Source organism: Amyelois transitella, chromosome 5 (genome assembly GCF_032362555.1).
Source record: "Amyelois transitella isolate CPQ chromosome 5, ilAmyTran1.1, whole genome shotgun sequence".
Lineage (NCBI taxonomy): Eukaryota > Metazoa > Arthropoda > Insecta > Lepidoptera > Pyralidae > Amyelois > Amyelois transitella.
The window spans coordinates 7,237,571-7,261,515 of NC_083508.1; the positions used below are offsets into that span (position 1 = coordinate 7,237,571).

The following is a 23,945-nucleotide window of genomic DNA, read 5'->3' on the forward strand; positions in this document are numbered from 1 at the left end:
TAAAAAAAAAAAGTTAAATAATTAAAAATGTAAAAGGAAATGAAAGAGAACAAATAGTTGGCAACCGAAATTGCATGCAATGCAACTGGGCTACTAACGGTGTAATCGGGGCAGGGACCAAGTCGCTGCTGGAACAAGTTGCAAAGTGAGTAGAGCCCAGCCTGCATGAGTTTTTTTGGCTGTGAATAAAAATACTACTTACTGAATGAATGAAATTAATGACATTTTTGTAGTAGTGTTGAATTCGTTCAATCAGTTGAGGGTGTAAATTGTAAACATTTCTTGATAAATTTCCAATGAATTTTGTTATAAATTGGTTAATTATCTTGCTTTTTTAGTAGTAAAGTTCTGTATTTACCTTTATAAATCTTGCATGCAGTGATGTTATATTCTAAGTATGGTTGTTTTTCGAATAAAATAGTGTTTTTTTAATGAATCCTTTCAATGGCTAGTGACAACGACAAAAGTTCCAGTAATCATAACTTGGATGGTTCCTTGAAAACTATCAAGAAGCAAGGCAATCCCACGAGTACTGGTATGCATGCTTTGTTTTGATTCAAATGATACAATTCTCATGATTTTCTCCAATTTTGTGTCCATTTATAACCTAATACTATTAAATGATTGTATTTTCATTAATTGTGCCGTATAGTTCCCGGCACTTTTAAATAACACCACTCCACCCTTTTTCCATGGATGTCGTAATAGACCACTACAGGAATAGGCGCACATTCATGTAATGCAAGCTTTCATGCTGGTCTGGAAGCTAACAAATAATATAGCGTGTGCCAGCTGTTTCTCTTTCTTCTTATTCCTGTGCAGATTGTAAAAGTTAATCACGGGAATGGCTTAAAAATTTGGAATTATTTTTTGGTGATGTGCTATAAATCTGCCTCTATTTGAATCTCAATTCCATCATGAAGTCATACATCTGGAAATGTGGAAATAAAGAGATAATATGATTATGATAAGAATGATTCCATTATTTAATGAAATTATATTTTATTAATCTACTTACGTCTTTCTCCCTTATGGGGTATACAGAGCTAAGTTTTGAAAAGACTGGAAGGCCATTTTCTGCTGTTTGCCATAAGATGGAATTGAGATTCATATTGTGAGAGGTAGCTAGCCCTTACAAGAACAATCCAAAGTTTACTAGCCCTGCCCTTATTCACCTTTAAAGTTATTAATGCGAAAAAAAAAGAGCAGGTAAAGTTTATATTACAGTGAAACTCCAGTTATCTGAACTCCGACTATCTGAATCGCCGATTATCCGAATCAAATCAATCAATCCGAAAACGGTTGAAGACCGCAAAACAGCTTACATTGACAGAGATGTTTAAAAAACAATGATTTTTATTTCTAAACTTGTACATAAGTACATTTTATTTATATTTAAGACATGTGAAAATTTCATGTTTCTTTCATTTAATTCAATAAAAAAATAGTGCAATATCAAAACGTAGCTTTTATTCTCTCCAATGGCAATTTTTTTTAAAAAAATCCGATTATCCGAATATTTGATTATCCGAATGGGTCCCGGTCCCCATTAATTCGGATAATTGGAGTTCTACTGTATTTATATTTACTTTCTTTTTCTGGCTAGTAATAACAAAATGTACTATTAAGTCGTATTTGAAAATGAAGCTCAAACAAAAATGATTAAATTTCTTCATAAACAATATTTTAGGAAACCCTGTTTACTTTTCCAACTCCTAAATAAAGCAAACAGTAAGTAGTAATTAATAAAATGTAATGTTACATCTTGCGCCAAATAAAGATTTTTCTTTCTCTTTCTTTCTTTCTTTAGTAGAAATTGTAAAATGTTGCCAACAAAAAAGTTGCAGATGTCAGAATCTCGCAGACATGTCAGTGTCAAAAGTCAAAACTAAATTTACTTATCTGAAATAACCTCAAATTTTATATGAATCAAACAAATTTGATCAAAACAAAGAAGAAAATCTGTTTCTTCCTTACTGGTTTAGTTTCTTTGTTACCTTTCACTTATTAAAATATTCCATGAATCTAGCATTTGCAAAGAACTTTTCACAATGAATTTTAATTTAGAAGATAGTACTACAAATAAACTGCCTTATTTATTAGAAGAAATTTTGAAAAACATTCTTTCCGATACTCGGTCTGCTAACGCAATCCAAAAAGAAATTTTATTAATTCTAATTATCATATTAATGATCGAAAATGGTTTTTTACCAATTAACGAAGAATCACAAATAATAGAGCCTTTGGAGTCTATAGATATGGAACAAATGGCAAAATGGAAGACACATTCAGGAATATATGAAGTTAAATTTATTATGGCCGGATTTCAGAGTGGTCATGTAAAGCTTATAATGAGTCCTTTAGGATCTACTGTGCTTATTAATGTTTTGCTACATGAAATTAATTCGGAAACATATTCAGTGTGCCTCCCAGTAAGTCGCTATGTTGTCTCCCCACAAGCATCAACTATACCTATGATTTTTCGGGACTTAAAACATCTTTCAATCTCTTTCAAGAACAAAATAACAACGCCTATTAAGAGCAGTATTTTGACTTATCATGGATATCCAAGTGCAAGTCTAATAGGTCTTCCTGAAGAACTCTTTTTTAAAATTGTTATTGAGTTGACTATATTTGACATAATAAATATCAGTAAGACTTGTAGTAGATTAAATTACCTCATATGTAATGAAAGACTTTGGCATGATCTTTATAAAAGAGATTTCAACTCTAATATTTCTGCAGCAGAGAATTGGAGGTCTAAATACAAAGAAGCTTTTACTGCAAGAGAAGATGAAAAATTAAGACAAACAAGACGTGGTACAGGAACAATGCATGACTATATGGATTATTCTGATTATGTTTCTTACATTGATAATCCCATGTGGCATATCATATAAAACAAAATACTCATTCATGAAAACAATGTAATAATATTTTGTGGTATATTTTATAATTTAATCATATAACTTGATTACAAGAAAATCTTAAATAAATTATGGATTAACTCTTAAGCTGCCTTTTATTGTATGTTTTATTTCTATAGTTACATATACTAAGTCTTAATATATTTAGCAGCTGCAGTGTAGTTTGTTTCACCGCTTCTTCTACACATGCGCTTTGGAAGTGGTGTTAGTTAAAATTAGATTTTAGTGATGTGACATCAATAAGTGATACCTTGTATCCAATTGTAAAAATAATTCTATTCTATTTCATATTGGTGACTGTGCTGAAAAATCAAATCTGGGCATCACAAAAGGAGGCCGTCATTTATCAATTCCATTTGATTCCACAACAGCAAACGGGGATTTAAGTAAGTACCTATAAATACAATATTAAATTCTATCATGGAAAAGTATGTCTTTAAAACTCACATACTTTTATTTATTTATTTAAACTTAAACGTAAAATGTACAACAGGTGGATGTAATGCCACAAGGCATTCTCTGCTAGTCAAACCTTTGGATACATATATAATCACATCTACATATATCCCTTGTGGGGTAGACATAGCTTTGTCTTGAAAAGACTGATAGACCAAATTCACCTGTTTGGGTGGCTGATAGAATTGAGATTTAAAGTGATAGGTTGTAATATCCTAAAAATTATGTTTGCTGTATGGGAGCCCCCCTTTAATAATTACTCTATTGTTATTTAATTTTTATTTTGGAAATTAATTTATCAGTTAATATTCTGTACACAATTCCTGAAAATATCAGCTTTCTAGCTATCATGGTTTATGAGATACAGCCTGGTGACAGATGGATAGACAGATGAAAGCTTAGATGTTTTACCTTTTAGGTAAGGAACCCCAACAATCACAAAGTTAAACTTTATACTATTCATTCATACTCATATTTTAATATATGTGAAAATTTATTCGAATATACATATTTGTTTCTCTTTCATGGAAAATCTGTTGTAAGTATATGCTTTGAATGAAATTTTACTGTAATATATAGCTTGCATAACATTACATTAAAATAACAAGTCGCATACAATTTACATGCAAGTAAAGCTGAACGCCAATAGAAAGTTTAGGTATTTTTTGTGAATCATGAACTGTTTCAAGTTGATAAAGAAGCCTACTTGTTGGCCCTTTTTGGCCTTTCAAAATCATATTTAGATCAATAGAACTATAGTTTTCACTTTCTATGTATACCATTTTTGCTCCATCTCCTTCCTCCTGGCTTTAGTTCGGATTGGATCCTCACCAATCTGTAAAGGAGCCAGGGGTATGCCTTTGACGTGGTTCCTGGATTGGGTGAGTCAGATTTTTTACATGATGCAACTCCCATCTGACCTCCGCAACCTTTGGCAGCCTAATCTGTATTCTATCGATAATGGTTACACATCCAGTTTCCTCAATAAGTAGGTTTCCTCACGATGTTTTCACTCACGAAGCATCTATTAGTAATAAAACTAATGAACATAACTTCGGAAACAGTCATTGGTACATGGCCAAAGTGGGATTTGAATCTGTCTTTTATGCGCATCACGTATTTTAACCGGGCATCTTACCGATTCGACCACCGACGCTCCTGAGCAGTATTTTTTAGGGTTCCGTAGTAAACAAGGAACCCATAACTTTCGCCATGTCTGTCTGTCTGTGGTTTTAGTAAGAGATACCATACTCATAGGTGGAAGAAAGCTGTAATTCAGTATGTGTATGTATGAATATTATTAATACATACATACATACATAAACTCACGCCTCTTTCCCGGAGGAGTAGGCAGAGACTACCTCTTTCCACTTTGTTGAGATGGTTCGGTCATGTGGAGAGGATGAATGAAAACAGGTTGACTAAGCAGATATACAAGGAGAGTGTGGAGGGAAAGGTCGGGGTGGGAAGACCTAGACGAACATATCTTGATCAAATTAAGGACGTCCTGGTGAAGGGTCAGGTCAAAAGTGCCCGAAACCGCCGAGCTTGCATGAAGAGAGTTATGAATGTGGATGAAGCAAAGGAAGTATGCAGGGATCGTGGCAAGTGGAATATTATTAATGGCAAAAAGTAATAGAAAAATAGGTACATATGAAAACATTTTTAGAGTAGCTCCCAATACAAGTAGTGACCCAACTTTACTTGTATGCTACCCTTAATTATTTTCTCCACTAACTCATCATGTTAAGTATTATCGTTAAATAGATCTTAACAAATATTATGGGGTTAAGAACATCTTTTCTTGATTAAGGTATCTGTTTCTGAAATATTTAATAATAAATTTTATCTTATAAATCAGAATCGTAGGTCCTTTCCTCAAAATACTTCACAAAATCAAGATGTCTGTGCCAGCCTGTGAAAATTTCTCAATAAGATGTTGGTTGGTAAGGTAAGGTCGGTTGGCAGTCTAGAAGTGTCAAGCCCATATTATTTATGACCCAATCTTCTTGACGCTGAACACCAAACTACACCAGCGGATCACAATGCTGACAAGAAAAACTGATCATCCATCAGAACTTGACCGTCTATTTTATAAGATACAAACCTTTACTTGTAACCTCAGTTTTTTTTAGTATTTGTTTTAGTGAAACGGGGGTAAACGTGTCGCTAGTCGGTGGTGCGTTGATGACGTTTACTTTTGAGCTAACGAGCAGTTAAACATTTGAAATTAAGAAGTAATGATTTATTCACACATATCCATGTCGAATCCTTGGATGATTGGGTTTCGCTTATCTTGAGCTACTGCTGTTTGACCTCCGTGACCTTGATTACATGACTGAACCAACTTTTAACTCTTTCAGTTGTCTGGATGTGTAAGTTTATTTCACCTTACAACAACACAACTCTTCTGTTCTTTTAGGATAAAAAAAATTGTATGTTTATCGTTTTTGTTTTGGACTCTTTGTCTTTAGGTCTGTTTGTATGCCCAAAATTGCTATTCAATGTTGTATGTACAACATAAATTTCTCTTGGTACACAGAACAAGAAATTCCATACAACTTTAGAACAAAACTTGTATATAATACAACTTTAACAGGAATCAATTTCGTACCTATGTTTGCATTTTGTGTAGGTAATAGGCATGTTTTGACGAGAGGTGGCTAGGTGGTAGCGTCGCGGAGTTAGGAAGGGTGAGGGGTGCGCGCGAGATGATCTGCGCAGCCTCCGCCAGCCCCGACGACATTGTGTCGCCGCCATTGGCAAGTTGTTGCGAGTTTTGTGAGGTGGACGCCACGCCGAGTGCTGCGTAGATGTAGGGCTCCGTGCCGAGCTTATGTTCTGATGGCTTGGTGTAGCTGAGCGGCCGTGGAGGGCCCAAGGGCGCTGCGCGACCGACCGCCGTGGCGGTGCTACGGACCCATGCTTACTCACAGCCGATCTGACGGCGATTTTCCAATATACGCCAGAGGTAAGCGTATTTCCTTAATCTGTGTCTTGAGTATTTTCTTTTTTTTGTCAGAGGAGCATGTTTATATGGGTGTGCAAATGTGCATTAGATTGAGGAATTAAGTATTATTAACTCTGATCTATTCAGATCACCATAGGATTGAAATATGTTCAATCTATAATGGGTATATTTAATATTTTCCCATAGTAAAATAATTTTCAGTTTACGGCACAGACATCTGAGTAGGTAATTCCGCTTTGTATAGTTACGCTAAACGTTTAATCTATAAAATTACCTTAATGGAAACGTAAATAAGCGTTATTTGTGTTTATTGAATAAAATATGTGACCAGTATAGTGAGAGCTTGTTGTCAACGTTGTATAAACAATACATAAATGAACGCGAGAAAGAGATTGATAAATCAATAACTAACCGCTTAGTGCTACTCCTCCCATAAATAAGTATATATGTTTTTAAAGAATTTCATCTATGCTTGACGATGTTTAAGGCCTATAAACTGGCTGTTACATGTAAACAACATTCTTGAGACATGTTCGATTGGTGTTTATTCGATTCATTGAATAGGTATATTTTTGTTGTCCTTTATTTGTATTTTTTCCCATATTATAAAAGGATAATCTCCTTACCTAAGAAACTAAAATTTGGTAGTTATTTTAATTTTATTTCGTACCATACTTGTGACCTGTGTACCTAGCTTTGGCTTTTAGCTCACCTGTGAAATATATACGCTACGCAGGTTTCAGGCACAAACACATGGTCCGTTTATTTTCTAGGGTAATGGGTATCTATTATTAAATGGAAGGCACACGCTTAATTTCACAGCGGCCGCTTCATCCATTTAAAGTCAGCGCAGGGCACTGTGATCATTCGAGCGGGTGTACTAGGTGATATTTTTTTTATGTCCTTCGATATTTATTAAATCGGCCATGCATGCGGTAGGTGTATTTGTACCTATGCCTTTCAATCCATCACAATAACTAATCCACTTGAATAACACAAAGGTAGCCTTAAGATGTAACGTTCTTACAATTTCATGGGATGACATTTACCTCTGGAAGTGTTCCATTTATGTGGAAGCGCGTAGAAATCTCCTAGATAATGTCGAACTCCTCGGGGTGGTTCTGGTATACTACTACGACCTTCAGGTAACTGAGGTGAATTTCAGGAGGCTTCGAGAGAGTCGAGCAAATCCAACGAACCAAAACGGTGTTTAGGAATTTTTATTTACTAAACAAAATACGCCCATCGCCTAAAAGAATCTCAACTTTGTTACCCTTTCCCTTGATTGGCCTTGTACAATCTCCATGAAAAAAGAAGCAGCTGAAACATACTGTTTCTTCTTAAGAACTAGGGGAATTTGCCTGTTCTCTTAGTCGATTACAATCCAATCAATCCAATTACCAAAGTAGCCTATTTTAAATAGTGGTAGAAGTCTTGTTCTAAAGCGCCAAAAACGACACATCACGGTAAGTCAGTCAGTTTCTTTTATATATTCTGTGAGAAGAAGATAGGTGGTACTGAACCCTTAACGCGTAAGTCTGGCTGCAATTAGCCGGTATTTTTTCGTTTTCTTTTTTTCATGTCCGGTCTTTTAACCAGTTTTTTTTTTGCTTTTTTATTCAACAGTCAATTTTGTGTTTTGCAACTTACTCAAAACAACATGGTCACAATGTTAAGTTATAAATCTATTGATTTATATACAAACATAATCACGTTTTTTTATCCCTTATTAGGTACCTAGATAGAGCCAACTATTTCGCAATAAAAGGCCACGTACAGCTGTATGGATTAATGATGGAATTGAGATTCAAATAGTGAAAGTTTGCTAGCCCATCGCCTTAAATAAAAATTCCAGTTCATTAGCTTATCCCTTAGTCGCTTTTTACGACATCCATGGGAAAGAGTTGAAGTGGTCTTGTACTATAGTGGCGGGAACCACACGACTTTAAATAACTTTATATTATTCATAATTGTGGTATCAAAATAATATATGGAAAATAATTTGATAAGCTGTATCTTTGATATCACTTACCTGATATCTTATCTTTGACGGCTATATGTAATGTCTTAGTTGTAATACGCGTTTATGTCAATATAGACATCATGATCGTGTGAACGTTATGACAAAATGTGGAATATTAATATTTAATTCATGTTTGGTGTAAGTGGTTCGTTTTGTAATCATGGATCATTTGTCTCGAAAACCTAAAATCAGACACAGACCTATTGACGATGATACTCGAAGTGATAGTGGGACGTTAGATGACGACGAGGAAGAGTTCCGTAAGTTATTTTTAATATGGACTAAGAGTGTAGAAAAATAAGCTTTTAGTCCGGGAGCCGACTATAAAAAGCCCTATCTGATAACAAAAAGTTAAAAAACTATAATTTTTAGTAATATAATAGTATAATAATAGTTAAATAACTTATATTGGAAGCTGAGGTTATTTTATAATTTATATTAAAGTTATTTTATAATAATAATTTTCTCGCCTGGCCAGGCCATACGCAACACATACACTCCACATACTTTAGAATACATCTGAATAAGTACTAACATAGATTAGTCTTAACTTAATTACTGGGTGAGACCTGGTGACCCGTAACACAGGATCTTCGGAGCCTAGCACGGGCACCAGTCTCCACTCCTACATGTTTTGAATTATTTACTGTAACTAGGTTAATACTTTGTTTATTGTGGAGAAAATAAATAAACTTTTATTATTATTATTTATTATTATGAGGTTAAGTTATTGCAACTGATCTTGGTCTGTCGCGACTCATCCTGATAAATTTTGCACAAATGCAAAAACAATAGTCAGATAAAAACCGCATTGAAAAATAAACGAAACTTTTATATTGAGGACTAGAGGCCGCCCGCGACTTCGTCCGCATGGAAACCCTATCAATCCCGCGGGAACTCTGGGATAAAAAGTAGCCTATGTGTTATTCTGGGTCTTCAGCTACCTACATACCAAATTTCATGGTAATCGGTTCAGTAGTTTCTGTGTGAAAGAGTAACAAACATCCATACATCCATACAAACTTTCGCCTTTATAATAGTAGTAGGATATCTTGAGGCATTGCATGTCAGTAAAAAAAAGTGATCGGCCTGATCATGTGTTGGCAGGTTCCTGTATCCGACCGAATTTGTACCACGTGATATCTGCAATTTACCTCATCGTAAAATGAAATGAAAAAAATACGAATATACATATATTAGCTAAATTAATTCTGTTGATGTTTGTCATGGCCGGCCTCATCAGTTCAGTCCGACCAGACTTAAAAAAATATTTTTGAACAAAATTTGTAAATATGGTTTCTTCATCGCGTGAACTGAACTATTAATATTTACTTTAATGAAAAACAACGTAAATTAACATGGTCATAAATATTTAAGGCCTAAGAGGGCCGCAGAGAATAAAAAACAAAAAAAAAGCGATTTCTTTACGTTTAAAGTCTATTAGGTACTATTACTACTTAATATAATTATTTTAATTAGTATCTTTTTTATTGGATGAGATTTTATTTAAAGAATTTTTGTACACACATTTTTGCCATTTGCCAATACGAGCCGCGGCTGACCAAAAGTAGTTCTTTGCAATTGCCTACAGAGTAGGAATTTTCAATTTTTTTCATTAGGTTATTTATGGTTTTTAGGGTTCAGTACCAAAAGGTAAAAAAGGGGACATACTTATTACTAAGCCTCCGCTGTGTGTTCGTCTGTCTGTCACCTGAGTGTATCTCATAAACCGTGATAGCTAGAAAGCTGAATTTTGACAATTATGTATAACCGTTGCCACTATAACAACGAATAGGTACTAAAAATTAAAATATTAATTGCAGTCCTCATACAATTTTTTTTTCTTTACATATTTTTTGGTCAATATTAATAACGGTAACAGGTAGACAGACGCTTAAAATTTAAATATAAAACGGGAGCTCCCATACAACAATGGTAATTTTTAAGTAAATTTTAAGTTGGTTTAAATAAATAGGTCGTAATGTTAATATATAAATTAAAATTAAAGTAACAAACGTGATGATTGCCGGTTTTTAAATTATAATTTTGACCATTCAGTTCTTTTACTTTCAGCAGGTGACATAAGTTGTACGATAGTACTATTTTTTTTATTACACGTAGATTGAAACGTGTCAATATTTTTCAGCAGTTCTCAGTGTACAGTTGTAGTGTCTGTAGAGAAATTAATCGTATTTTTGAGGCCGAATTTTTCTGCAGGCAACTGTAATCGTGAGCGGTTTTAGAATTGATGGTATTCTTCTTATTATGTATGTAGGCAGTGGTTTCGTGTCGGCTGCTCTCAGGTATCGGGGTTGTGGGCGCACCTGCCGACGCGGAGGGGTGGCGCGGGGTTGTTTACTAAGCCGATGCCGGTTCCATGTCGCTGCATTCTCTACGAACCGACCCATTGCTTATTGTATATATTTTTGCAATTTCTGTTTTCGCTATTTTATTTTAATGTTTTAATGACTCTATTCAATTATTTTCAATACCTACTCAGTCAGTCATAAGATTATTAGTACTCAAAAGTTTCAGCAAATTGATTCAGAATTTTAGATGCACATACACATGTACCATATAATATGTTAGGTAAACCAGCAACTTTTTGACGATTTACTTGAAAAGGATGAGTATAAATGCTTTATGCAGTTATTGGGACCTTACTGAAGTAGGTCCAATGTACTTGTATAAAATACAAATGAATCATTATACCTAATCGTGTTGGTTATATAGTGACGACGTTCACTTGTTGTCTCGAGCGGTGTAGATTTGACGTGATGTAGATTTGGTATCGAGCAACAACGCAATGGCGCGACTCACCGAGGCGAGTCAAGTCGAGTGCATTTCAACATGCAGGCACGAGGGACAGAGGCAGGCAGACAGGCGGGCCCCCACCCTGCCCCGCTCTCTAGGCCCGCACGCCAGTTCGCCGTTGTGCGTCTGTCGCGGCGCAGGCACTTCGGTATGATTGCTTTTTACTAGTTGTGCCGGTATCGCGTGTGTCTTTGTTAGTGTCCAGATATGGTGTGTACTATGTGTGTTGATTCTGAACCAAAGATGATGTCAATGCGACATGGATACGCGTAGTTGACATGTCGTTGAGCGCGCCCGCCCAGGCGGTGCGCGGTACCAGAGCCAGTAGTCTCGACCAACTGGATTTTCATGAGCGCAGGCAGTTAATTGCGAGCTCGTTGTCACTTACAGACTTCTTACATGTAGGAGCGAAGGAAGTTGCAGCTGTAGCCGGTCAGTACCCCTTCGGTTTTCGCCTCACACGCCCAGCCACATTCCTAACAATAGCTTTGCGAAATCAAAGAGTTCGTGCATGGCACTCGGGTCGGGTCTCTATACGTACTAACGTACGTACGTAACTACTACATAACTAATTACATCTAACATACTACTGATGAGTGGTCTTCAGGCATTACTCATGCAAATAACAATATTTGTGAAGACAAAAACTAATGATTTCCAAAATTTTTAATGAAAATCATCTCCTATAAGGATTGATGCGTTTAAGTAGGTACGTTTTAGTACATACATACATATAATTATGTCTATATCCCTTGCGGGGTAGACAGGGCTAACAGTCATCAAAAGGCTGAAATACCACGTTCAGCTGTTAGTACATTATTTCATAATACATTTTATAATAGGTAGATACATAGAGCTTATTACAGAGAGACATACATTGACAGATTATCTTAAATAATTGCTAATGATATCCCACTTTTTAGGGTAAAGGTTACCAATACTGACAAAGAAGTAGTCAAAATCGTTAAAATTTTCATACATATGAAACTTGTAGGTGTGTCATGTCAAGGTAATACCAGATTACTAATCCACCTTAAAAATGCTTTACTCTTTTTTCACTTGTAGCATATTTCATGCATGCATACAGACCTACCTTTAAGTTTTTGTGTTCCCTTGCGTGTTTGAATTTTAATGAATTAAATCACGATTCAGAGTCACACTCCTTGTATTAAATAGATATTGTTTTATCACAGTAAGTAAGCGTTTTCTGATTATAGTCAATGCGGATAAAGGAATTGACCTTATGACTTAAGAAGTCAAGCCTGAGACAGCCTTTACCGAGGTCATTTTCAAGCAAGGTCTTTCTTAGCAATCTGTAGAGACAATAATTATACATTACAGTTATAGGCTCATATAGTCTCTCTTTCAGTATTATATTTTGCGTAATGTTCTTTTGATGTTTGTGATACTCTTTCTACATTGTTTACTGTATGTCGTTATGAAACAAAAACGCTCAGAGCTCATTATTTACCCACGTTTTCTCATAAATCACAATCAAGTATTGAAAGTGAAAACTTATAAGTGTTAAGTTTGGCTTTATATTCACAATAATGCTTTAACGTGCTACTGCACTAAGCTCATGTTAGACCTCAATTTTGAACAGTACCCAGTTTGTTCCAAAATCTGGACATTATGCATAAAATAATAAAACAGACCAGAAGAACACTCCATCTTTTCATAAGGATGCAGGAGATGACTAAAAGGTAACACTGTCAAATTTCCAAGCACGATGAAACTATGACTACGAAAAGCGAAATAAATAAACTACACATTATTTATTTACGCATTTTTCGGCCATCAGGTATTTTCTCTAGTATAATTAAAGGAATGATACTGTGTAATAGTTGTTAAATCGAGTCGGTGATGTCATTTATTTACAATGGGGAGGTCCCATTTCCAATTGTAGTATATTTTTTTTGAGCTTCCTCAAATTTGTCATCTTATTCGATAATTGAAATTAAACATTCGATATTGTCCTTACATTTTGGGAGAAATCTGTTGTGTTAATAATTCTTATATGCTATTGTTAATGTTAATCTCTAAACCAGTTAATTTATAACTTTTATGTTAGAAGTAATTTGAATCTGTATAGAGACGAGGACACAATACATGTGATATTATCTCTGACGTATTTATTCATGGTCTGATGATGTCACATGTTTTGTTTTTTAATAACTGTTTGTGGATGGATTATTTTTATAGTTTTCTCTTTTAGGCATCTGTATCATATGTTTCTAATCGATTTAAAGTTATTGCTACTGTGTAGTTTAAGTGATTAGTCTAGTCGAGAGAAATCAGTCCGAGGTTTAGGAATGGTAGAATTTATCAGCAAAAATTTTCATGTAAATACAAGCGTTTATATAAATAAACATTTCAAGCAATCGTTATGAACATACAACATGGAGCGAATATTAATAGTAAGTTGACATGTAGTAAAGGTATGAGACGTGATTCATAGATGAATATTCAATGTGTAAGTACATACTCTCAGCATTCTTAGCATTAGATGGTTAGATATGTTTAAAGTTATAAAAGCAACTGATCCCCATACTCATATTGTAACATTTGTAGTTCTCTTTCAACAAAAACACACTTATTATATTTTAACAAAAGTACCTTTACATAGTTTGCTATCTAGGTAGAAAACCTCCGCTCAAAACAATACAATTGTTAATTTCATACATATATGTAGACGTAGATCACGTTTTCAAAGGCAACACTCAAAGACAAATACCTATTAATCTTCTGTTATTCTTGTTTAGTGTACCTAGAAAGTTTGATGGATTTCTAAGTAAAAAATAAAATCTTTAAAAAAATCAATAATGCACGAAACTTGAGAGCCGTTGGAACTGGCTATGAAATGAAATGCTATCGACTTTGTTGATGATAATCGCCGAATTAACGAGACGTATTTTTAAGTGACTCATTTGCCTTTGATGATCCCTACATTCATTGCGGTATTAGATCTTTTGTTCTTGTATCTTCATGGTCGTAAGTCGTTTGCAACAGATGCCTTATGCGAACAACACACCAACCAGAGTCGATTGTCTACGCTACGCCTACAAAAATTTTTTGATTGATTATTCTTTAATTCTTGCTTATTTTAAATTCGTTAATATGTGTCGAAGCGATTATGGATGATAAATGCGTTTGCACAATAGACGGTACTGGTACTTCTTACACACAAATAATGGCAGACAGCTTAGACAGCACAGCATAGCCATTCTACATACATGTTGCAAGTCAAACTTGGATGACATGATGAGCATGACAGCCAGTTATTTGCTGTTCTTCTTTAGAATCTCCTACTCTTACTACATACCTCATGGAACCCGAATGCTCAATTTTTCTTCTCTACTAATTTTGGTTCCAACTATGCATCTATGAATAATGTAATAGCTTATTTTACAATTAATGTATCATATGTTTTGCCCTTCGTGATGTTTTCATTTCTTATCTTTTCAAAAATACTGATCACATTTTAAACCAATTGTCTAGTTTCGTCCGGTAGGTTGAAAATACATGGTATTCTTAGTATTTAGTCAGACAATTTAGCACTGCGATAACATAATGGTAGTTAATGTATGTAATGAGGTTTTTCTTATCAGTTAGTGGACTTACATGACTCTTCGCTTCTTCAGTTATAAGTACCTGGTTGACCGAGCTTTGCTCGGTTTTTTGTTTTCGGTAGAACGTGTTTTTTGAAAATTATATTTAGTATGAATTGTATTCATGAAGGTTTTCTAGAAATGTTTTTAAAATGTTTATATATCTTGGGAACTGAGCTTTTCTGAAACCTAGGACCTAGGATCGATTCCTTGAGCCGAAAAGCCCCTAATCTGTAACTTTCATGAAAATCGTTGGAGCCGTTTCCGAGATCCTGATTATATACTACTCTGTCAAGAAAGTAGCAGGAAAAGATCAATAAAACACAAACTGTTTGTTATTCATCCAAATTTATTTTATCACCTTCAAAATATGCTCCTTTAGAAACGATACACTTACGCCAACGAATAATCCAATCATCAAAACATTTTTTAAACGCTGTTTCCGGAATTGAGGTCAGTTCTCGCCGCGAATTCTCTTTTATGTCTTCTACCGTTTGAAAACGGGTGCCACGAAGTGGTAATTTGAGTTTAGGAAAAAGAAAAAAGTCGGCTGGAGCCATATCTGGTGAATATGGTGGTTGCTCGATGGTATTTGTTGAGTGTTTGGTTAAAAATTCGTTCACAATGATGGCCTTGTGCGAAGGTGTATTATCATGGTGCAAAATCCAAGAATTTTCTTTCCACAAATCTGGCCTTTTTCGTCGGATTCGCTCTCTTAAACGCCGCATAACACTTAAATAATATTCCTTATTTACCGTTTGACCTTCCGGCAAGAATTCCGAGTGCACAACACCGCGATAGTCAAAGAAAACAGTCAACATGACTTTGACTTTTGAACGACTTTGGCGTGGTTTTTTCGGTTTCGGTTCAGTTGGAAGGCGCCACTCCGAAGCTTGTTGACTAGTTTGCATGTCAAACTCGTAAACCCACGTCTCGTCACCAGTAACAATGCGTTTCATGAATGTTGGGTCGGAATTGACTCGTTCTAGCATGTCCTCAGCGACTCTCATGCGATTGAGTTTTTGAAAAAAATTCAGGTCTTTTGGGACTAGCCGAGCGGCAACATGTTTCATACCCAAATTATTAGTTAAAATGGTACGGATCGACTCGTGAGATACAGAAAGTTCGGTGGCTATCTCTCTCAAAGTTGAATGAGGATTTTCAGTCACTATTTCCTTCACTTTTGCGATGTTAACTTCAGTTGCAGACGTTGATGACCTACCAGAGCGAGGCAAATCTTCCATCACATCTCGACCGCTTTTGAACGCTTTGTACCACTCATAAGCACGAGTTTTTGATAAAGTCGATTCACCGTAAGCCTTCTGTAACATTTTCAGTGACTCCGAACACGATATTCCATTGGCAATGCAAAATTTAAGACAAACTCTTTGTTCGATGTTTTTATCCATTATGAAATTAGCAATACACACTAGATATGATATAACTAAAAATAGCACTGTATTTAATGTAAACAACAGATGCAACTCAAACTCCGCGCCAAAATGGAAAACAGTTGTGCCAATCTAACAACAACAAAAAAAACAAAAATTTGAATTTGGAACCATAAATAAATAATCCATTCCCGATACTTTTCTGACTGAATGTATATACAAGAATTGCTCGTTTAAATATATTAGATTGTAAGAACGCCCAATACATCTGTTAATACTGGGTTTTTAGAAATCCGTTAGAGCCGAGTGCATTTCCTAAAACACATTTATTGGCATTTAAGAGGTTTTTCTTGTTTAACCCGAAAACTCTCAATAACTTTTTACTTTATGCTCTTTTTTTTAATTTTACATTAGAGCGAATCCTCGGACAAGTCTTTATCAGTACAATGAGAAATTAATGTGGTATCTTGGTATTGAATTAGGTAGTAAAGATATTATTTATTAATATAGGTACTACATTATGCTGTCATTTGCGATAAAATTCCTCTTGAATTTTGTTATCAATGATAATCAGAGCTAATTTGAATCAAGCATATTTTATATGTTTGGATCAAAACTTCGCAGTATTTTCATTATTTACACAAAAAATATCTACGTGTATGTGTCTACTTACTTAATTCTCTGGGTTTCCCTGGCGCTTCTTGCATAACAATTGGATGCCTTTGAGCTCGTGAGTTGTTTTATGCATGTCGTGATAAATCTTGGCTTTCTTCTTAGTCGTTTTCGTCTGTCGTTCTGATTTGAGACTTAGATACTCAATTATGTCGACATATACGAAAATATAATTATACGTTACATGTATTGTTTCAATAATATAAATAAAAACCGGAAAAAAGAATATTTAAATAATCCAGTGCAATAAGTGTATTATCTAATCAGTTTTAATATCATATCATGGTTTGATCAAGTCGCCATGTGGCATTTTAAAACAAACTTTGTTGCATTGCAAGTAATAAAATGTCACTGTCTCGTTGGGGCGAGAAAGTCTTCTCCTTTGTAAGTACATCACCGTTCCCGTTGGTATTGTGATAGTCACGGACAGTTCTCAACAATAGGCTCTCGACGTAATGGGGCCATTGATTGTGTGGTGTTATGTGTATGTGTGAGTGCTATTGGGTATCAATCTTGTGGTCTATTTATCTGTATTGATGTGGGCTGGTCTTGGAAGTAAAATGTAGTTATTATAAGTTATGTGAGTTTCTGTCTTCTGTACATAAAATAGAGGCAAATGAGAACAGTCATGAATTTTATAGAATATTACTTAAACTATAATAAAGGTACTTTTAATCCCTTAAATCAAATTTGATCTTGTTTACATTATAATGCTAACTGATAAGTTATTTGTCCTCTTAGAACGAAGCTAAATAATGAAATGAAAATAAAAGAATGATTCTGGCTGAGATTCTTCGCAGATTTGTTTGATCCGAAGATCTAGAGTTCGGAGACCTGTCAAATATCCTAACTAATATTATAATGCGAAATTAGTTTGTTTTTTGTGATTTCTTCTCAAGTTATCTATTGAATTTATCTTCTTGAAATTTCGCGTATAACTAAGAGTCTGAGAAGGTCATTCCCGTAAATAGTATAGTTCCCGTGGAATAAAAAATGTGTATTATTTTGAATGTGGCATTAAACTCGCGCGGGCGGTTATAGCTAGTGTAGTGTATAAATATTAAAACAATATTTAGCACCTGAAATACAGAATGATTTGTCACCCTAGTTCAGGCAATTCTACCTATATTTTGCGCACAACATTTTTATCTACTTATGTTAATTGTTATATTATGTTTATTGAATAAATATTTATTATTATTATTTTCAAGAATGGCAAAAAATTAATGACCGTCTTATGCAAAACAAAAACTTATAAAATTTACCATTTTAAGAAGTATATTTTATATATTATACTTAAATGATCTACATTATGTTTTGATCAATACAGCTTATTTTCAGCAAGTATCACTTAGCTTTAACACACCCTGTGTTCGATCTTGGTCAAGTATGTTTTTATTTGAGGTTCTTAACCGCAATAAGGCCGGGTATTTTTTTTTGTCTAAATGGAACTTGCTTTTGGTTGCAGCAAAAAAACAAAATGGCTCGACGGTGCGGACGAACAGCCTGGGCTCGGGCGCACGCACGCCTCCCGTCGAGAGGACCAAATCCAAATTTTCGGCGTTCGGTAGACTCTTCAAACCGTGGAAGTGGAAGCGGAAAAAGAAATCTGAGAAGTTTGAAGCGGCTTCTAGAAGTAAGTTTATCTTTGTTTACCTTACGAATCCAATTATTTAAAAATAAAAGGATATATGTATTAGTTTATTCATACAGAATTTCAGTTGTAAGCAAAGAGAAAAGACTGGCACATTTATCGAAGTACTTACAGTAAAAAACCTAGAATGGTTTTTACTGAATCTTACATGTGTATGTCTCCATTTTTTTTATGAAAAACGTAGGCCACATCCCTTTTATAATTTTGGAAACCCTCAATGAGAGCAAACCCCCGAGAAAAAGTAGTCAAAAAAAACTTGTATCTATTCTGTAAGTATATTGGATGATGAACATTGCACACATTCTTGTTTAAATTATCTTTCGCACATTCTCAGTCTGGTTGCTATCTCGGTGTCGTGACAGTACAAACACTGGAGATATGCTATTTGTTTTGTTTGTTTATATGATTTAGTTTTCATAATTACAAATCTTGATGGCAGTAATAACACTATAGCTATCATCTTTGCGTTTGCATTAAACACATGATACATGTTATCTCAACGACACATTTCTAAGTTTCTCTAATTATATTAATTAATTGTGGCAATAATAATTATATTTATCGGACCGCTCGAAAATTTACCCTTTTTCCTTATAAAGCCTCTGTTGGCGGTAAATATGAAAGTTACTTTTGAATCAAGTCTCTTTGCTAAATTATAAATAATCAATAGCTAAAATCTATTTAAATATTGAATTAAAACCTCTTTTTTATCTTTTATTGCAGCTTTAGAAAGGAAGATATCCGTCCGAGCAAATAGAGATGAATTGGTGCAGAAGGGCATCCTCCTTCCTGAGAGTCCCGTCACGCCTGTACCTGAAGCCAGTAAGATCCTTATAAAATAAAAAAATATATGTTTATGTGGGGGTGTATATATGGGTAATTGATTTTTCATTCGCCAGATAATATTTGCCTTTTACCATCTTTTCACGGTATGTCGTTGTCGGTTTGCGGTCGTCATTAAAAGAAAAGCTAAATATTTTATGAAGAGATAGTATCTTTACATATTTGATCTACTGTCAGATATTAGGTATTTAGTTTTAATTTAGATCCTGGATTTGATCCACTAGTCTATAAATGCAATCTACGATTATCGTCCAGTGTTAAGGTTAATACGCACCACTGAGTGTTGTAAAAATGTAGTTGATTACGCTGTGAAATTGTGTGGGTATTCTCTCACTCTTAAGGGCATTTCTAAGACAACTTTTCCATACATTTCGCCATACATTCGTCATCAAACCATTAAAGTTTTCCCGTCAACTCTTTCTAGGTTTTTGTCTAGCCTTATTTCAATCCTCTTCCTTACTTTAAAATCGAAAGTCTTCAAGGCACAGTGTTGAAAGTGTAAATTGTGCTTGTGTTGTAAAAATGCACGATTTGACAGTTATTACGCAGGCTATAGCGTGCGAAGCAGTCGTTGTTGAAGACTGTGAAATTAACCAATAGTATGACCAAGCAATACTGCATCGAACTTAAAGATAAGTTCATTTATCGCACTCTTTAATGCACATACATGCCAATTTTCTTATAGATACATTTTTCTTTAATATATCATAGTGATGACGTATAGTATAGTGAGGGAGCAATGTACATGCTTTTGATCACATTGGGGTTAGGACGTTCTGGTGAAGGGTCAGTTCAAGAGAACTTACGCCAAAAATCTACATGAAAATATTGACAAATGGATTGGGATGAAACAAAAAATTATGCAGGTGTAGTGGTAGGTAGAAAGGCGTAGTCTCTGCCTACTCCTCTAGGAAAAAGGCGTCCACATGTAATATATTTATGTAACACATAAAATCCCGCCTTTATTCTATTATAAAATGAAGTTTCTCACTTCTTCAATAATTAATTATTGCTCTGATAATATGAGACGAGGCTTAACTGACATAGGACGACTGGGTCTAACTTACTAATCAAGCGGCACCAACACAACTTTCACATTAACGATTAAATTATCCGGTTGAAGAAAGTAATGTATGATAACAAGTTCTTTTTTATTTCAAGTCCTTAGAATGGCTAAATTAATTTTACCTGTGCAAAGTTAACACTTTTAATTATACTTTAAAACTTGTATGGTGTCCGCTTAGACTGCCTTAAGAAACCAGCAAGTATTTTAAATCGGGCTTACCATATTTAAGATTTCAGTGATGAATGAACACCATGTCATTGGGATTAATTTTATAACATAGTAGGTATCGTTTATGCAAATGTGGAATTTTTAATTTAATAAGCGAATTTCAAATGCTGTCTGATGACCTTCAGCCTAGGTGCGCCCGAAGCCAACGTCTTATGCTAGTTTTGGAGTTCGGGAGACTTTCGTGGCCAATTGCACACAACTTCACTGAGTATGCAACCCGGAGGAGACTTAATTAGCCTCTGGACAATTCCGGGAAAATTAGCAGGGTATAACTAAACGTAAAATAAATTAAAAGTCATATTAAAAAACATACATACATATATTACGTCTTTATCTTCTACGGCTTATACAGAGCCCAGAGTCTCGAAAAGGCCGCATGTTCATCTGGATGGTGTAATGATGAAATTAAGATTTAAATAATTACATACATACATACATGTCACGTCTTTATCCCTTGCGGGGTAGACAGAGCCAATAGTCTTGAAAATACTGAATGGCCACGTTCAGCTATTTGGCTTAATGATAGAATTGAGATTAAAATAGTGACAGGTTGCTAGCCCATCGTCTATAAAAGGATTCCAAGTTTGTAAGCCTATCCCTTAGTCGCCTTTTACGACATCCATGGGAAAGAGATGGAGTGGTCCTATTCTTTTTTGTATTGGTGCTGGGAACACATGGCCCTATACGGCTTATACAGAGCCCAAAGTCTCGAAAAGGCCGCATGTTCATCTGGATGGTGTAATGATGAAATTAAGATTTAAATAATTACATATCGCAGAAAAAGCCTCTTTTATCTTCGTGTACGAGAAAAGAGGCTGGTCCACTCGTATTCGTAACAGGGACAGAAGTAAGATATTGGTAATATGGGGAATTACTATGGTCTTCCTGTATTGAGCTCTAAGACTTTGTTCGTTTAAATAAAAATAATGGTCTATTGTTACACCTGTAGACCGCATCTTAATCTGTCGTACCATCCACGTCATTTAACACATAGCCTATGTCACACTTCATGCAGTTATACTTTTTTATACTTAGTTATACTACTGCTCAGAGCTATTGTTATCAACCAGAAGAACCGAACGACGTCACTATCACTACCTCTTAACGTAATTTTTTTTACAAAAATGCTCTACGGCTGGCGTAACTTAGACCTTACTTGATTGATTCTCCACGCTTTCTTTACGTTTCACTCAATATTGCTGGAAATAGATAGCGAATACATACAAACATATAATTCCGGAGGGGCTAGTAGATACTGTACCTTGATACTACTGTTAACGAACGCATATTTTCATTGGTCGCAATCCCTCCTGCTTCTTTTCATATTTTTTTCCATGTATGTTCGTCAGCTTAGGGTATTCATGATCTTTAAAATTGCTAGTGACGTTTGAAATGGGGGAATTTGTGCAAATCTAAAGAATAGTTTTGCACAAAATTCCTCTATATCAATGTTTATTTCAATCACGGATAGCGTTATATTCGTAACACTTACTCATCTGAACAACACTTTATAATTGTTCTGATGAGGAGTACCTGACGTACGGTGATGAGCCATTGCGGTCATGCATGCTTCCCTGCAAGCGTTTCCCCATCTAATGGATACTTCTTGAATATTTGTACTATAACTTGTTGTTCAGATGAGGATTCACCGACGTACGGCGACGAAGCCCGCAGCGAGTCTGGCACCAGCGTGCAGGACCGCACCATCGCGGGCATGCACGCGGCCCTGCAAGCGCAGCTCGCGTCGCAGCTGGCGCAGCAGCAGGCGGCGCTGGCGGCGGCGGTGGCGGCTGCCGCGGCCGCGCACCACCACCACCAGAACAATAATGTCATTGGTGAGTTTTTAATATTTTTTCTGATGCTTGACCAGTAATATAGCAGATCTCGTCATTTTGTAGTGTAAAAAGTGAATTATTTTGACTTCCTTAAACCTATTAAAATATTGAGCTGGCAATAATTACAAAAAATGTTAGCAAAACCCAACGCTATCTAGTTGTCAATCATCCTTCTGTCGTCTTTTATTATAAAACAAATATGCTGGTTGTTATTTGGCAGTAATTGTACAAAAATATTGTCCAAATTACCCACTATTTTTATTATAACTTAATGTGACATAACTTTTTATTTGGTGTTGCTCTTATGCTTGTATTTGTATGTGTATTGCTTGTATGATACGCAGAACTAGCGCCCGCATTTACAGTTCTGCTATTGAAACGCAGAATTTGTATTATTGTTTTATATGAGATAACAAACCCAATATATAATTATGTGGTTTTCCTTTTTCGCTACTGAGTTAGGTACTCTTTTTCAACGTCAGTTTGAATCTGGCGATATGGTGGATTAAGGTTTTGCCAGAAAGTAACGTAAAATGGTAGCGTAAGTTACCCAGCGATTGAGGATTTATATTCTGAATTTCCAATCTCAAGGAAGGAGCTTAGACAAATTGACGATAGTACCTTTATATAAAAGAGCAAGGTTATAAAATACAGTTAATTTTGGATAGAACCCAAGCCCTTTAAAATTATCCCAGAGGCAGTCCTAATCCTTTTTTTAATAACTGTATCTGTAACACGATTCAAAATTAAGGTCTTCAATTATAACGTGAAGCCTACACAATGTCGTATATTTTTAACCGTTACTGTTATAGTTACCCCCAAATGGAAATTAAACATAAATTATGTCGGTTAATGAGTTTCAAGTGAATTCGTGGCTCGTTAGCAACACGAAGCGATTAAAAAGCAACAGTTGTTACCCGCGTTATGAGTATTGCAGAGGAAGACGCGTGCCTGGAATTAGTGGCATCCTGGCAGGATGAGCGTGCGTTGACCCATCCTGCCCGCTTAGTTAATATTGTCATAGTAATCAATAATGATCGACTTTTATTTTGATTTTATGTGTTAATAGTGTCACTTTCGTATTTCAGTAAAAAGATAATGTATGAGACTATATTGAATGAATTTAGTTTTATTAATACAGCACAGAATTAGATGTAACTAGTGCGTTCTAAAACGTTACATTAATTAGTGTTAAATTTCACAATTAACGTGTTCTATCGTTTATTGTGTCTTCTTTGCGTAAGTACTTTTTCAACAACTTTATTGATTTTTGACCAGTAATTATTAATTAGTTCTTCGCCATATCGTCGCCATATCATCAAAGTCTTATTCAAACTTAAACTGCACTTGTTAGTTACGTTACAGAAGATTATGGATTAGTTTAGAACAACGGTGGTCGAGCTGTTACTGTCGTGGTACTTAGAACAGGCCCCATGGATTTTCACGTTCATGTATTC

At 35.1% G+C, this 23,945-nt stretch overlaps 2 protein-coding genes across 8 annotated transcripts in view; both read left to right on the top strand.

The window, feature by feature from the left end:
* Positions 1-248: 248 nt before the first annotated feature.
* The window catches only part of LOC106131859 (phosphatase and actin regulator 1), a 48,677-nt gene continuing 24,980 nt past the window's right edge, over positions 249-23,945 (top strand). For 4 of the 7 annotated variants that reach the window (XM_060954752.1, XM_060954754.1, XM_060954755.1 and 1 more), the window contains exons 1-5: positions 249-533; positions 3,219-3,313; positions 18,331-18,498; positions 19,240-19,338; positions 22,291-22,488. In XM_060954752.1, the coding sequence (XP_060810735.1) occupies positions 445-533; positions 3,219-3,313; positions 18,331-18,498; positions 19,240-19,338; positions 22,291-22,488 (649 nt within the window). In that variant the 5' untranslated portion in view covers positions 249-444. Of the gene's footprint in view, positions 536-3,218; positions 3,314-8,404; positions 8,638-11,298; positions 11,624-18,330; positions 18,499-19,239; positions 19,339-22,290; positions 22,489-23,945 lie in introns of those variants that run through there. The other 3 variants (XM_060954757.1, XM_013331097.2, XM_013331095.2) reach the window with 3 other exon arrangements.
* LOC106131861 (F-box only protein 7-like) lies at positions 1,914-3,007 on the top strand. Its single transcript, XM_013331099.2, has one exon. It carries the CDS (start codon positions 2,052-2,054, stop codon positions 2,898-2,900), a length of 849 nt encoding a protein of 282 aa, XP_013186553.2. The 5' UTR covers positions 1,914-2,051; the 3' UTR covers positions 2,901-3,007.

Coding starts and splice junctions, on each gene's coding strand:
- LOC106131861 (XM_013331099.2), top strand. CDS start 2,052: ATGAATTTTAATTTAGAAGATAGTACTACAAATAAACTGCCTTATTTA.